This window comes from Vulpes vulpes, chromosome 16, assembly GCF_048418805.1.
Source record: "Vulpes vulpes isolate BD-2025 chromosome 16, VulVul3, whole genome shotgun sequence".
Lineage (NCBI taxonomy): Eukaryota > Metazoa > Chordata > Mammalia > Carnivora > Canidae > Vulpes > Vulpes vulpes.
In genome coordinates, this window is record NC_132795.1 from 79,317,167 (window position 1) to 79,332,248 (window position 15,082).

The 15,082-nt window shown below is 37.0% G+C and overlaps 1 protein-coding gene across 1 annotated transcript in view; it reads right to left on the bottom strand.

The window, feature by feature from the left end:
- FSHR (follicle stimulating hormone receptor) overlaps positions 1-15,082 on the bottom strand; it is a 167,884-nt gene that overhangs the window by 92,250 nt on the left and 60,552 nt on the right. Inside the window, exon 2 of the mRNA XM_025992753.2 lies at positions 849-920. Within this exon, the coding sequence (XP_025848538.1) occupies positions 849-920 (72 nt within the window). The remainder of the gene's footprint in view (positions 1-848; positions 921-15,082) is intronic.

The following is a 15,082-nucleotide window of genomic DNA, read 5'->3' on the forward strand; positions in this document are numbered from 1 at the left end:
GACTTCAACAAGTATTTTTAAACGAGGGTGAAAGAACTGAGAGAAAAAATTGAGTGGCTTTAAGAAAGAGAAATGCATGTGACCTGGGGGGTTGCTTTCTTCTTACAATGAAAAAAAAATTGTTCCCTTCTGTGTAATCCATCTATCTGTTGCTATATTTATTGGTGTTTAAGTTCTGGCCGCCACTGTGGTGAAGAAAAGATTTTCCTGGCCCTTGAGGCCTGGGAGATGGGATCAAGAGCCTTCAAAGGAAGAGTGGGTTACTTTAAACATGGCAGATTTTATTCTGCTTTTTCCTACTGTGCCTCATTTTGCAAAAAGCCTACTTGGGGAGACCCCTCCATTAAACTAGTTCAGTAAGGAGTGAATGTTTGCATTAGCAAAGGAGTCTTCTCTTCAAAGGAAATCTCCTTCAGTGCTCTGAACTTTCCTAATGCTTTTAAATGTTGATAAATCAGTTACCACTTGTCAGCATGGCTTGGAAGAGAGAAGTCTGGAGAATCTCAAACACAAATGTTAGGCCCTGCTGTCAATTAAAAATTAATCAGAAATAATAATATCCCTGAAAAAGAATGAGTATCAGCAGAGAAAATTGGCTTTGGTTTATAAAAGTTACACTCACAGGTACTTCGGAGCAACACTTTAGAGAAGAAAAAGTGAGGATTGCTTAGATTGATCTTATGTTCATTTCAACAGCTGCACTCTGAAAGATTGCCCGTTATTAGGAAAGAAAAATGGGATGGGTTTTCTGGCTTCTAAGCACAGACCACCACCCTGGATGTGATGTGAGGCTGCTGCCCACAGCCCGGTTGAGGCACTCACACACACTCACATTGTCAGGTACGTACATTTTCTCCAGGTCCCCAAATCCAGAAAATGCTCCTTTTGGGATGACTCGAAGCTTGGTGAGGACAAACCTCCTGAAAAAAGAGTGAACATAAAATATCACAGCCTGTTCTTTCACTGATGGGCCTAATGTATAATATCAGTCAACAGCCAACATACACTAAGTGTAGTCATTTTAGTAGTTGTTGCAATTGCTTTTACATGATCTCTCTTCATCCTCACCACAAAACAGTGACCCTCATTTTGCATAAGAAGAAACAGGTTTAGTGAGGTTAACAGATTTGCCCAGGGTCACTTGGCTGATCAAAGGCAGAGCTGGAATATGAACCCTCTCATCAGTGCTCCATGTTGCCCCCTGTAGCCTTCTGCGAGGTCCATTCTCTTTTTATACACCAACCCCCCAAACCTCTTCTCTTATTATCATTCTTAGTTGACCTTGCTTCCTATTTCAAAGAGAAAATGAACCCAGTACAAGAGAACGGTGTTCATGCCCTCCCGTGACTTGCAGCCATTAAATCATCTGCACCTGTGCTTGTACACCCTTGCCTTCCCTCTCATTACCATGCATGACTGGGACTTTGGACCTGGCTAAGAACAGCCCCTCCAATCCATATCAGACCTCTTCTCTCTTCTAGTAGAAGTAACCACTATAGCAATTTTCCCCCTTCTTGCGTACATTTTATTTGGCTATTTTTGCTTTTCTACTGGATCCTGCCCATCACTGTACAAACATGCCATAATTTATTTCATCAAAAACAAAACAAAACAACCCTCTACCCTTAACCTCAGCCACCTTCAGTTTTTGCGGTTTTCTTCTACTTGAAATATTTGTCTAATCCTGCCTCCAAATTTCTTCCAATGGCTCCTCATCTCAGTCAGGAAAACCCCACAGTATATACAGTGATGTGTGGGACCCTCTGGCAACTTCCTACTCACCCTTTCCATGGACCCTCTACCCCCCATTTTGATAGCTTTCCCCTTATCCTGTTCTCATTGCAGTACTCTCTCTCGCTTGTTCTTGGACTTGCCAGGTTCCTTCTTGCCTGTGTTTCTACCATTTGCAATTCTCTCTGCCTCGAGCGCTCTTCTCTCAGATATCTTCATGGAAGCCCCATGGCTTCCTCCTTAGCCTGCTGTTTGCTCAAATGTCACTTGCTTAGTGATACTTTTTCTTACCATCCTATTTAAAATGACAGTCTCCCCAACTTAGGCCCTGGCCCCCTTTCCTGCTCAGATTTTTTCTTCACAGCACTCTGACATGTTGTATATTAATTTTTTTAATGTATTTGTGTATTTATCTCTAACCTATAACTAGAATACAAACTCTGTGAGGGCAGGAATTTTTGCTACTGTATACCAAATGCCCTGGAACATTGCCTGGTATATGACAAGTACTGAAAATTTTTTTCTTAAATGGCTATTAATCAGTCTAAGAGTTCTAATCTTGAGGGTGGACTTATAAGTGATCCTTCTGGAATCTCTACAATAGTGAAACACTGAGGATTTGGGTAGTTGTGCAAACCTTCATTGCTTCAATTTCCTGTTACTGATGTTAGTGAAACTCCTGTTACAGATAAAGTTATTCACGCAAACAGTTGTTTATTTTAACTGCCTTTGGCTGTCATGTGCACCAGCTCTATGGGGAGGAAGCATGGGAGAAAATCTTAAGCTCTGGAGGAGTTTATATATGAGGAAAGGTAAGGTCAGAAACTTTGGAATCACCAGAAAATTGTTGTGGGATACAGTTGATGTAATAATAACTATAAATATTATGCAAGTATCAAAGTGAGAAAGACTCCAAAGGACATATATATATATTAAAAAAAATTGGAAGAATTGGATGATTTTGAGCCTGGGTCTTAAAACCATCAGGTCATACTAAAGACATAGTCTATAGGAAACCATTTAGATAAAAAGGGATCTCAATTAGGATGGGGGCAATGTGTCTGGAAGAGTGTCAACTTCTAGAACTCCTATCTGAAAAGAATCAAGGTCAAGGTACTTATTTAATCTTAGTTAACACAGACAAGTTCCTTTTGTTCCTATTTATTACAAGACAGAGAATAATGAAAACAAACTAGAAAAAAGCAAATAATAAGTCAACTACATAGTGCTTTTTAATTCAGCCCTAGTAGCAGACACATTTTCTAAAATTTCAACACCTATCCCTGTACTAAATGTTTCAAACTTATTAACATAATTAAATCTTATTTTGAAGATTAAAAGTCTTGACTTCCGTTTCTTGAAATGTTATAAACTAGATAACCTGAAGATATTTCCACTAAAAATTACCCAGGAGTCTTCTATAAGTCATAACAAATATTGTTTTAATTGGGCAGTTGAACTTACAAGGAAGTATGAGAAAATCCTGAGGGGCTCAAAGTTAAGCAACTGAATACCAGTTGGAACCCTGAGGGTAAACTGAAGGCAAAGTATTTAGGGAGGAGGTCAATTTCTGACTTGGTAGCCAAGTGCTTTGTGTTTTGATGCTAAGGTGTTGGGTGAGATGAGATAGAGAAGATGAAATGCAAAGATTTATTTCTGTGTGCTATTTCATGCAGTCTAACAAAAAAAAAAAAGATGCAGAAAATGGAAGACAGCCAATTCTTAATGAAATAATGTCTGGAATTTTCTGTAATTTATGAAAGACATAAATCCTCAGATTTAGAAATCTCAATTCCTAGGAAGGGAAACAAAAATAAATCTACTGCTAGATACCTGTGAATTGAAACTGTGGAACCAAAGAAGAAACTTTAAAGATATTTTATCCGCAAGGAAAAATAATTAGAAAACTTCGTAAAAATATCTTCAAAATTATTAGAGAATATAACTGCCAGTTTAGAATTTTAAGCATACAAATGTGAGGATAAAATAAAGACCCTTTTAGACAAATTTGATTAGTCACTAATGAAATTTTAGCAAAGGAATTCCTTTAGAGAAACAAGAAAATTTAACCTAGTAGGAAGGCATATACACACACAAAAAAAACAAAGAATAGTGAACAGAGAAATTAGTGTGCCTTATTGAATATAAGTAGATTTTAATAATGTTTGGGAAACTTACCTATTCAATAAAGAACACTGGAAAAAGTACTGACCGAGAACTAGGTCACAAAGCAAATTAGGATAGAACAAATAACTTTGTTTGACATGGTGCATTTAAATTAGAAATTTAAATTAAATTAAAAATCAGTTATAAGGGAAAATAATTAACAGCTGCCCTCCCCACCACACGTGTACAAACATCTAGAAAGTCAAAACTGAATCAAACCAAAACAACCCCCCCCCCAACTCTTTTAAGTCAACGCAGGCCAAAGAAGAAATTACATAATAATTAGTAATTGTTTGGAATTGAACTGTAATGAAAATACAACATGAAACTTCATGGGATGCACCTAAACCACTACATACAGAGAAATTAATAGCTTTAAATCTTTATACCCAAAAAGGAAACAAATAAGATGGAAAAGGCACAAGCTACCTTTCCAACATAGGAAACTAGTGAAGGAACAACAGAACAGTGAAACAGAAAACTAGTAAGTCAATATTTATTCAACTTTTGGCTGGAACTTAAGGTACAAACTTAATATGAAAATTGGGGAAATAAGGGACTGTTGATAGAGATGTTTTGAGAAGATGAACACTCAGCTGGACATTACAACTTGATGTATAGATGGAGTTTGTTTATTCTATTCTAGTTTCACTTATTATAAGGTTAAGTTTCTTCATAAGTTTGTTGCTAACATGGGTAAGGAGCTTTCTTAGAATACTGAAAGGTGGGCAGCCCTGGTGGCTCAGTGGTTTAGCACCGCCTGCAGCCTGGGGTGTGATCCTAGAGTCCCGGGATCAGGTCCCACGTCGGGCTCCCTGCGTGGAGCCTGCTTCTCCCTCTGTCTGTGCCTCTGCCTCTCTCTCTCTCTGTGTCTCTCATGAATAAATAAAATCTTAAAAAAAAATAAAATCTTAAAAAAAAGAATACTGAAAGGCTTATTAGAATAGTTTCAAGAATTTTGACTTACAACTTTAAAAATGACTGTTAATGGAAAAGTGCATTTATCTGACTATTGGAGGAAACCATTTATCACTTAAAATTGCAAGCTCTACTTATGTGTTTATTTTGACCAACTACTTTCTCATAATTGATTCATCATGATTTTACTGATATAGCTCTAATTAACTAATAAAATTGTGTTCAGATTTTTTTAAAATCAGGAATATTAGTAAAGGCATTATTTTTGATGAATTTTCATTTTAGAAATTTAAAGAAACAAGAATCTAACAGACTAACTTCATTCTATTTTTAAAAAGAATTTTATTTATTTATTCATGAGAGACAGAGAGGCAGAGACATAGGCAGAGGGAGAAGCAGGCTCTATGCAGGGATCCTGAAGTGGGACTTGATCCCATGATCCTGGGATCACCACCTAAGCCAAAGGCAGATGCTTAACCACTGAGCCACCCAGGTGCCCCTAACAGATTAACTTTAAAACATATTTCAAAATTTAACTGTGCCTTGAGAGAAAAAAAAAATAAAGAGAATACAGAAAAAAATAATAAAGATAAGAGTAGGAATTAATGATTATAATAAAGAAGATCAATAAAATAAATTAATTTTTAAGAAAGATCAATAGAATAAATATCTGTTCACTTTCATCAAGAAAAAAAAGTCATAAAAAATGGTGCTTACGACATTAGTTGACACAATGTTGCATTTTTTTCAGGTGTACAACATAGGGATTCAACAACTCTATATGTTTTGCTGTACAAACCATAAATGTAGCTCCCACCTGTCACCATAAAACACTATTACAATACAACTGACTATAGTCTCTATGCTGTACCTTTCATCCCAAAGACTTACATATTTCATAACTGGAAACCTATATCTCCTACTCTCCTTCACTCATTTTTCCTTTCCCCTATTCCCCTCCCTTCTGACGACCATTAGTTCTCTATATATATCGATCTGTTTTTACTTTTTTTTGTTCATTTGTTTTTTACATTCTACATATAAGTGAAATTATATGGCATTTATTTTTCTCTGACTTAATTTCATTTAGTATAATATTCTCTAGGTCCATCCATGTTGTCACAAATAGCAAAAGTCCTATCATTTTTTTAATGTCTGAGTAATACTCCATAGTGTCTGTGCATGTGTGTAATATGTGTGTGTGTGTGGGGGGGGGAAATTCGTGCACACACACATATTTATACACATATGCATCCATTTTTCCCACATATTTTCTACAGTGGCTGTACCAGTTTATATTTTCAGCAACAGTGTGCAAGGGTTCCTTTTTCTCCATATCCTCAAAAGTACTGTTACTGCTTGTGTTTTTGATTCTAGCCATTTGGACAGGTGTGAGGTGATACTTCATTGTGGTTTTGGTTTGCATTTCTCTGATGCTTTAGTGATGCTGAGCATCTTTTCATGTCTTTGGATAAAAGTCTATTCGTGTCTTATGTCCATTTTTTAATTTGATTATTTATTTTTGGTGTTGTATAGGTTTTTAAATATATTTTGGATATTAACTCCTCTTTGCATATATCATTTGCAAATATCTTCTCCCATTCAATAGGTTGCCTTTTAATTTTGTTGATGGTTTCCTTCAATAAGCAGGCTTTAAATTAGAGGGCCCTAGGAACAATTTTAAAATATTAAATTTGAAGAATCTGACAGTATGGATAATTTTCCTAGAGATATATATTTACCAAAGTTGATTAATGAAGATAGAGAAAAACTGAATAAATCTAAAACTGTTAATAAGTTGGGCTGGTATTTTAAAGTCTATCCACACAAAAATAAAGTCAGAATCATATGATTTTAGAAGTAAATTATGTCTTTTTAGAATAATAGAAAATCTCAATATTATACAAACTATTCCAGAAAATAGCAAAGAGGGAATTCTCTACAACCCATTTTCTGTGGCTAGTATAATATCAGAAATAACACCAGACAGGGACAATAAAAGAGCAGAAAGATTAGGCCAATTTCACTTACTAATGTAAAGGGAAAAAATCTGAGATAATATAGTGACAATATGTACTCAATAGAAGCTAAATAATATAATGCTGCCAATTTATGTCCTGGAATTCAAAGGTTGCTAAATATTATAAAACTCTATTAAGATTTCCACATTGGGAAAGGAAAAGAGGCATAGAAAATATATTTTATAAAAGTTTACTCATGATAAAACCTTTTGACAAATAAGGGAAGGGAGGAATATTCCTAATCTGTAAGGGGTAAAAATCTATCAAACACTACAATAAATACCACACTCAATGGTGAAATGTTAGATATATTCTATTTAAAATTAGGAATGAGGCAAGGATGCTTGCCAATACTTCTTCCATTCATTATTGTGCTTGATGTACTAGCCTAGACAATAAGAGAAGAAAAAAAAAGATATCAGTATTATTGATGAAAAGCTGTCATTATCTATAGGTAACATTATTGTCTATATACACAAAAAAGAACTCATCTTCAATCTGAGAGATCAGCAGAACTAATAAAAAAGTCTAATAAGGTAGCTGGCAGTATAATTAGTGCACAAAAATAATTTGCATTCTTATTTCGAAGTATATAAATTATTATGACCATAACATTTATATAATAAAAATAATTTTAAAAAGACTTAGGGTCATATGGAGAATAATGAAATACTTAGCTGAAAAACATTTTAAAAAAACAAACCATGAAAAAACAAACAAACAACCAAACCCTGATCAAACAGAAATGCCACATTTATAAATGGGAAGTCTCAATATTGTGAAGTATTGGTTTTAATCCACGTTAATATATGAACTAAATAAATATGACACATCTGAGATGCAATAGTTTTTTGTTTTGGTATGTACGTATGGAAATTGATTAGCTGACTATTACTTATAAGGAAGAGCAAATTTCAAAGAACAGCTAAAACAGTTTTGAAGAGGTAAAACAAGGTTAGGGGAGTGGGCATGCCAGGCAATGTAATTTTTAGAAAGCTAAAGTGATTAATTAAAATGCTGTGATATTGACAGGGATTAAGAAATAGGCCAGTGGAAGAGAATAAAGAGCACATTTATAAATCATAAACAAAAGGAAATGGCAAATGACAACATAGCACTAAAAATTAGTGAAGGAAAATGTGGATTAATCAACAAGGGGTGCTGGAACTGTTGATTATCCTTGTAGAAAAAGATAACACTTTTGCTTATTATCATATTAAAATCTCAATTCCAGGCTTACTAAAGATCTAAATGGGAAAAGTCAAAAGTTTAGAACTTTTAAATGAAATATAACATTCTATTCAGAATGCTCTTTTTTTCAGAATACTTTTATTTTTACTTATTTATTATCAGTATCTTTTTTTTTTTTTTTTTTTTAGTAGGCTCCATATCCAGTATGGAGCCCAGTGTGGGGCTCTAACTCACAATCCTGAGATCAAGACCTGAGTCCTGATCAAAAGTCAGATGCTTAACTGACTGAGCCACCCAGGTGCCCCCTGTTCAGAATACTTTTTAAAAGGACACAAAACAATAAAAAAAGTACCAAAAAATAAAAAATAAAAAGGACACAAAAACTGCACACCAAAATTGAAAAGTTGAGATATTTGGTTATATTAATTAAATTTAACCTTTCTGCTAAAGGTAAAGATAAGCTATAGACTAGGGAAAGATATTTGTAACACATAAAACTAACACAGCGTTTGTATCAGAATATGAAGAACTTTCAAAATAATGCAAATACAACACAGTAGAAACATTGTCAAAAGATATGAACGGCAATTTGTATAAGAGGAAATGCAAACAACAATAAACATGTGAAAAGACGCTCAACTTCATTAGTAATCAGGAAAATGCAAATTTAAACAATAATGAGATACCATTACACATCATCATGTTGGCAAGCATTAAAAGGAAAACTTCACAGTAACGCTGCTGGTGAGGCAGTAGAAAAACAGGGCATTTTCTACACTCATGATGGAAGGGTAATTTACTACAAGTACTTTGAGTAGCCACAGGGCAATATGTGTTAGACAGAAATGCCTTTGAAGTGAGCTATTCCATGTCTCTCTGCCATATGTGTACCTGGAGATAGGTAAAAGATTAATTACCGCAACATAATTTATGACAGTAAAGAAACTGGAAACGAATGTCCATAAACAAAAGAATGAATAAATATTAATAAAGTATTGTATATTGACACAGTGCTAAATTCCAAAGCAGTAAAAAAAAAAAAAAATGAACTGACTAGTGCATGAAACTATCTGGATAAATCCCCAAAGAGAAAAAAGGTGTGTATACACAAACACACACACACACACACACACACACACACATATATATATTACAATAGGTACAGTATGTGATTTTGTTAATAAAGGTTAACATGCAAATTAATACAATATATTGTTGCATATGAATCCTATCTTTTGTTTCTATATTTTTCATGTTTTGACAACTTGGGGTTTTGCTGACTCTGGAGCTAATTCCTAGAGATGGCAAACAGCTGGCCTAGGAGTGTGCCTTTCATATGCAAATTAACCAGTCCAGAGTCTTTAGGGCCAACTACCTCCTTTTAGGAGCCCTTCCCCTCTCTCTTCCAGCACCAATTACCCCAGGGCAGCCTTACACCCCAGAGTCCTTGAAAATTATTTAAACCAGAAGAACCTAAACCTGCTTACCCTGTTTCATCCATGGAAGCCACAATAAAAACTCCTGACATGTTTTCCCTTCTGCCTCCTGGTGCTTCCCCAGGGAAGTGTGGGCTCTGTGAGTGTAACAGTATCTTTTCAATATTACTCCTCTCCTGATCTGTTGGCCTCACCATTTCTGAATAATAATAAAACTTGTATTTTAAAACATACTTAGAGATACACATATCTTTATCAAAAGGAAAATTCTGAGAACAATCAACACCAAAATAGGCACAGTATTACCTCTATAACGAGGAAAAGGAGTGGGGTGCAGCCATATCTAAAATATTTCATATTTTTTAAAAAAGATCTGAATGATTAAGACCAAATGTTTTGATTCAGCAAAGCTGAGTATCTTATTGAGTGTTGATTATATTATTCTCTATACTTCATACTTGAAATATTTCATGATTTTTCAAGATTGAAATCTTAGCCATGTCCAAAGCATCATTTATTTGTTTTTAAACAGAGGGAGCAATTCAAAAGTATCATCATATTGTTCTTGTCAGATGGCACCTTTCCTCTGTAAGGGGGCATAAAGTGTCTGAATGATTTCTGTAAAAAATGCACAATTCATCAAAACGGCTCTGAAAAGAAAATTTTCTTCACTATATTGCAGGTTATTTAATGTCTCTTCCGTGATAAATGGAGTAGGTGGGATTTACTTTTTTTCTTCCTTGAAATTGGGAAGCTTTAGGATTCCCTTGAACTCTGTCTCTGTTAGAAGCAATTCATATCTTGGGCAGTCCATTCACCCTTGGCCAAATTTAATTTCCCTTTTTGGCTTAAAGGAGAATGGTTTAAAAGATCCTATAAAAAGCTTTCTGGCAGCCTGGAAAACAGCCAATATTCTTTTTGAGAAAGCTGCCTTTTTATGATGGCCCAAGTGTAAATGACACGGGGCTCTGTGTTCTTTGAATTTCACACAAGTTTAAAAATTAAAGTGAGAACAGCTTGGCAAAGGATATACAAAAAGAAATTGATCATCTTCCTGACCTCAAAATGCCAAGAGTTTTTGAGCTTCACACTCTTTAGATCAAACTCTTACCCTAATTAACTTTCTGGGAATGTGTTTGAGAAAACTATCCAAAGAGGTAGATTGAACTAAATGAGCAAATCATCTGGAAAAAATAGATTTTAAGTAACTTGATTTGGCTGTTTACCATGATCCAGCAGACAACTCTACCACTGTCCAAATTACGTGTGCATCTAATTGGTTGCATTTCTCATTTTGTTACACGTGGGTCTTGAGGACAGGGGGGCAGGAAATAGCAAGACGGAAGAGTTGGGAAGGTAGGAAGGGGTGGTTTTCATTTCATTTGACTTTAAATTACTTTGTTTTTCTAGAACCTCTTCACATTTTGGCATCAGTCTTAACTGCCTAGATGTGAGGTGTTCTGTAAATACAGGGAAGTGGGTTCAGCTGGCATTAGCCCTTCACCCACCTTCAGGCTTTATAAGCGAATGCCAAGGATTCACTGAGGGCTGCAAAGTCTCCCATGAGGATTTCTTGGGATAGAAGTGTCACTGTTCTTTGTGTCCTTCTCCCATGGTGTAGAGGGTGTGCTTGTCCTTCATCTTAAGCCAAATGTAGGAAGTAATAGGACCAGTTAAGGGTGTTGACATGCATTTCCTGCAATTTGGGGAGTTAGACTGGAACACGATTCCGGTCTGACCTCTAAAAGTAGGTATCCAGCTGCTTTTGGAGAGAGATGTAGTTTTATAGACAACAGTGTGAGTTTCCCATGAGCCAGACCTAGGGCCAGCAGAAGAGAGCTGGACTGCTCACCCTGAGGAAGATGGGCTTGCCTGAATAGTGAACTGATCCCAAAAGAGAGCCCCAAGTGTAGGCTGCTGGAAGCCAGTGGGAGGAGGAATTGTTCTTCAGAAGATGGAGCCCTCCAGCGTGAGGGAGGTCCCATCCATGTGATCTCCAGTGAGAATAAGAATTGGCATTTGAATATCTGCCTCACCCAGAGGGTCCCAAAGCCAGATGGCCACTGTGGTATCAGAGTAGGATCCAGTTCCTTTCCCTCCAGCTTCCCTCCCTCCTAGGCCCAACCCAGGTGAAACTAGGAAAAGTGACACCTGGACAGGAAGGAGAATAAAGAGGAAAAAGGAAACTCTTCCTTCCTCAGTCGGGGAAGCAGTCTGTAGGACTGGACTTTCATTTCATTTATGAGGGACATCTATGATTGCCCACCCCAAATTTCATCTGTGGTGAGGAAAAATGAGTCAGAGAGTGGTTTTGCGTTGGCAGGGGTAGTGAAGAAGAAAGTTACTTTCCAGTTGGACCCTACTGAATCCATCTTGATAGATGGATTTTCCCCCAAGTCATCCTGTGTATAATTTATTTGTGAGAGAAAAAGTATTAGGAACTTAAATAGGGCAAGGCATGGAGAGGCATGGAAAATATTCTTATTCCTCCTTTCTGTCCTTTGTTAGCTCTTATTACATAGGCTGATGATGGGCAATTTAGGACAGCGTGGATAATTTGGTTCTCCCTTTTGGCACAGTTTGTGATAGCCAAGAAACATTTTCTGCTCAGGGCCCAGCCACAGTAATTGTCTACATAACACCAGAACGGCTGGCTACAGGAGGGGAGATGCAGTTGTCTTCAGTTTCCATAGACCATCTATTCAGTTAAACTTCCAGATAATCTTTCTGATGTAGACCCTGCCACATACCATTGTGTCAAATCATGATGTACAATGTTTTCTTTAGGAGAAAAAGTTTGTTTACAAGATAGAAGCTCCTGAGGCAAGCACCACTCCAAATCCAGCTCCAGTGACACCTCCTTGTCCCCTGAGTCTGTCTGATTTCCCCTCAGCAACCTCCCCAGAGTGGTGATTCTTCACTTTTATCATCTTCCACTGAACAGGGCTTTCTAATAGCTATTTTGAATCTGCTCTCCTTTTTTCCCCCCCATTTATGTCCCCTTATCTCAACATCTGTGCTGGGCTGATAAAAAGGATGTAGGCGCTACTACTAACTGTATATCACTGCTGACTTTATCTCCTCCTCTGCACAACCTCTACACCAAGGTTGTGGAGACCTTTTTTTTTCTGGCTCCCTCCTCCCTTGTTTGCATTGAGTGGTTATGGAATTACTTTCTATACCACATTTTATCACCTGTTCACTTTCATTTTATCACCTGTTCACTTGCATCCTCTTACCTGAATCTGATACCTGATTTATAGCCCATTTATTTGAAAGCTCAGGATGAGGAAGCAACATGATGAAGAAAAAAGATCATTAGGGTAAAAAATTAGAAATCTGGGCTGTATTCTGGCTCTGCTATAGATATGTAAATGACTGAGAAAAGTCAAATCCCTTCTGTAAAGTGAGGGGGCTGGACCAGGTGATCTCTAAGGCCCTATAAGATAAATTTTACAGGGTGGTTATATAGTAGAATCTTCAAGTGGTCTCCCGTTTCAGTCATATTCTGTCTTAAAGCAAAAGAGATAATTTTATGTTAAGCACTCAATGTGGAATAAAGCCCATCCTAAGGGGTTACTGAATAATTGCTAGCCCTCCTTTTTCTCTAGTCAAGGTCAAAAGCACTTGAGCTTACCCTTTCCTTCCCACCCCTCTGCCACCACCCAGGCCAGAACATCCTCCCTTCTATGAACCCTCATGCTGCAACCTTGGCTGTGACCTAGAACAGGTTGTCCTCCTCTTTTCTCTACTGTCCAATCTGTATCATCTACCATGATCAAAATACTCCTCCTAAACACTACTTGCCATGATACTCTGCTACTGAAAAGCAAGACAAAAGGAAAAAAAACCAAAAATTAAAAACACACAAAGCCCCTTCAAGTGCTTGACAATACCTTTAGGAATCTTAACTAGTCATCCATCTGAGGCACTCCACTACCTATCTCCATTTCCTTTTCAGTGAAATATTCTATTTCCAGCGGTGAGCTCAGATCTAGCCATGCCCTCATCATAAATAAACTGCTCTGTTGTATTTTTACTAAAATCTAAGTCTATATCCTACCTCCCTAAGTATATGGAGTGGTTCTATAGAATAGGAACTATGCCATTTGTCTCTATTCCAAAGAGCCTAGTTGGTACTTTGCATATTTCAGGTATTAATACATATCGTGGATTGAGGAATGATGTTTACACTGCCAATAGCTTTAAGGTGAAGGCATATGAGCATCTCATACTCTGAATAACATAATATTTGTCCTTTGGAGTTATTCCAGCTATATCAATCAGATTTGTTCAAAATAAAATCTAGAGCATACATGAGTGATGAGAAGGAATCTAGCTTTCTAGGAATTTATTTAATAGACTTTTGGTGAAGAATATATAAAGGATTTTTCAGGATATTGTAGAACAGTTGGTATAAAGTAAAAACTGCAAATTATTGGCCCATGAACGGAATCTAGCTCAAGACATGTTTTGTTTACCCCACACAATATTTTAAGGAAATTTGACTTGGTTGCCAGCATTTTAAATTGTGAAAGTTCATCTAAAATTACAGATTTATGGCTTCTCTTGAAGATTAAGAGGATCTAGTAATACTGGCCTACTTTCCCACATAATTACAACTGGCTACAGTTAAGTGATGGCTGATGCCTTAGACATGACATAAGCTACTGGTTGGTTAAACTCCTTCCTGGTCTACTCTTGTGTCTTGTGCCTCAAGACTTTGAGTTTGGGATTTCTGGTATCTGAAAAAGTAGTCTGAATGGGCTTGAAATCTTTAGAAACGGGTGGTTCTCAACCTTGGAGGCATATTAGAATCACCTATAGGCAGCCCGGGTGGCTCAGTGGTTTAGCGCCGCCTTCCGCCCAGGGCATGATCCTGGAGGCCCAGGATCGAGTCCCACGTCGGGTCCCTGCATGGAGCCTGCTTCTCCCTTTGCCTGTGTCTCTGCCTCTCTCTGTGTGTCTCTCATGAATAAATAGATAAAATTAAAAAAAAAAAAAGAATCACCTAGGGGAGTTTTAACATACTCCCCTAAACTTCACCCTGTGGTGACAGGGGGAGGCACAGTCAGGCATTCTTATTTTAAAAGGCCCCCCCAACCCCGCCCCAGGTTATTTCATGCATGGTGAAGATTGAGAACACTTGCTTTAGAGGGAGGCTACAAACCAGCAGCAGCAGCAGCAGCAAGTTTCTCTGATGAATAGTTAGGGAGTTGGCAACTACCTGTGGGCATGATGGGAAAGGTTTTTAGAAAGCTGCTTTTATTCCCAATCCCCCTCCTCTCATCATAAGGTTGAGGCATACTCTAAACAGTTCCTTATAATCTAGGAGTTCTTTATAATCTACATGGACACATCATCATGATCCATTGGAAAGCAACACAAATAGGATGTGTGCACATTCTTTTGGAGACTTCCTTCTTTAGTCAGTGGAACTTAAGTTTTTGGTACTGGGACTGGATCAGGTGGACTCTACCTCAGAAAGTGTGTAATGCAGTGAATAAGAGTAATGTTAATCATATGAGACCACTGAACAGGATTGAGACAAGCCAGAGAGGGGAATCCAATGTAAGGGACTAAAGGCAGATCTTGAAATTCAGAAAATATCTATTTGTT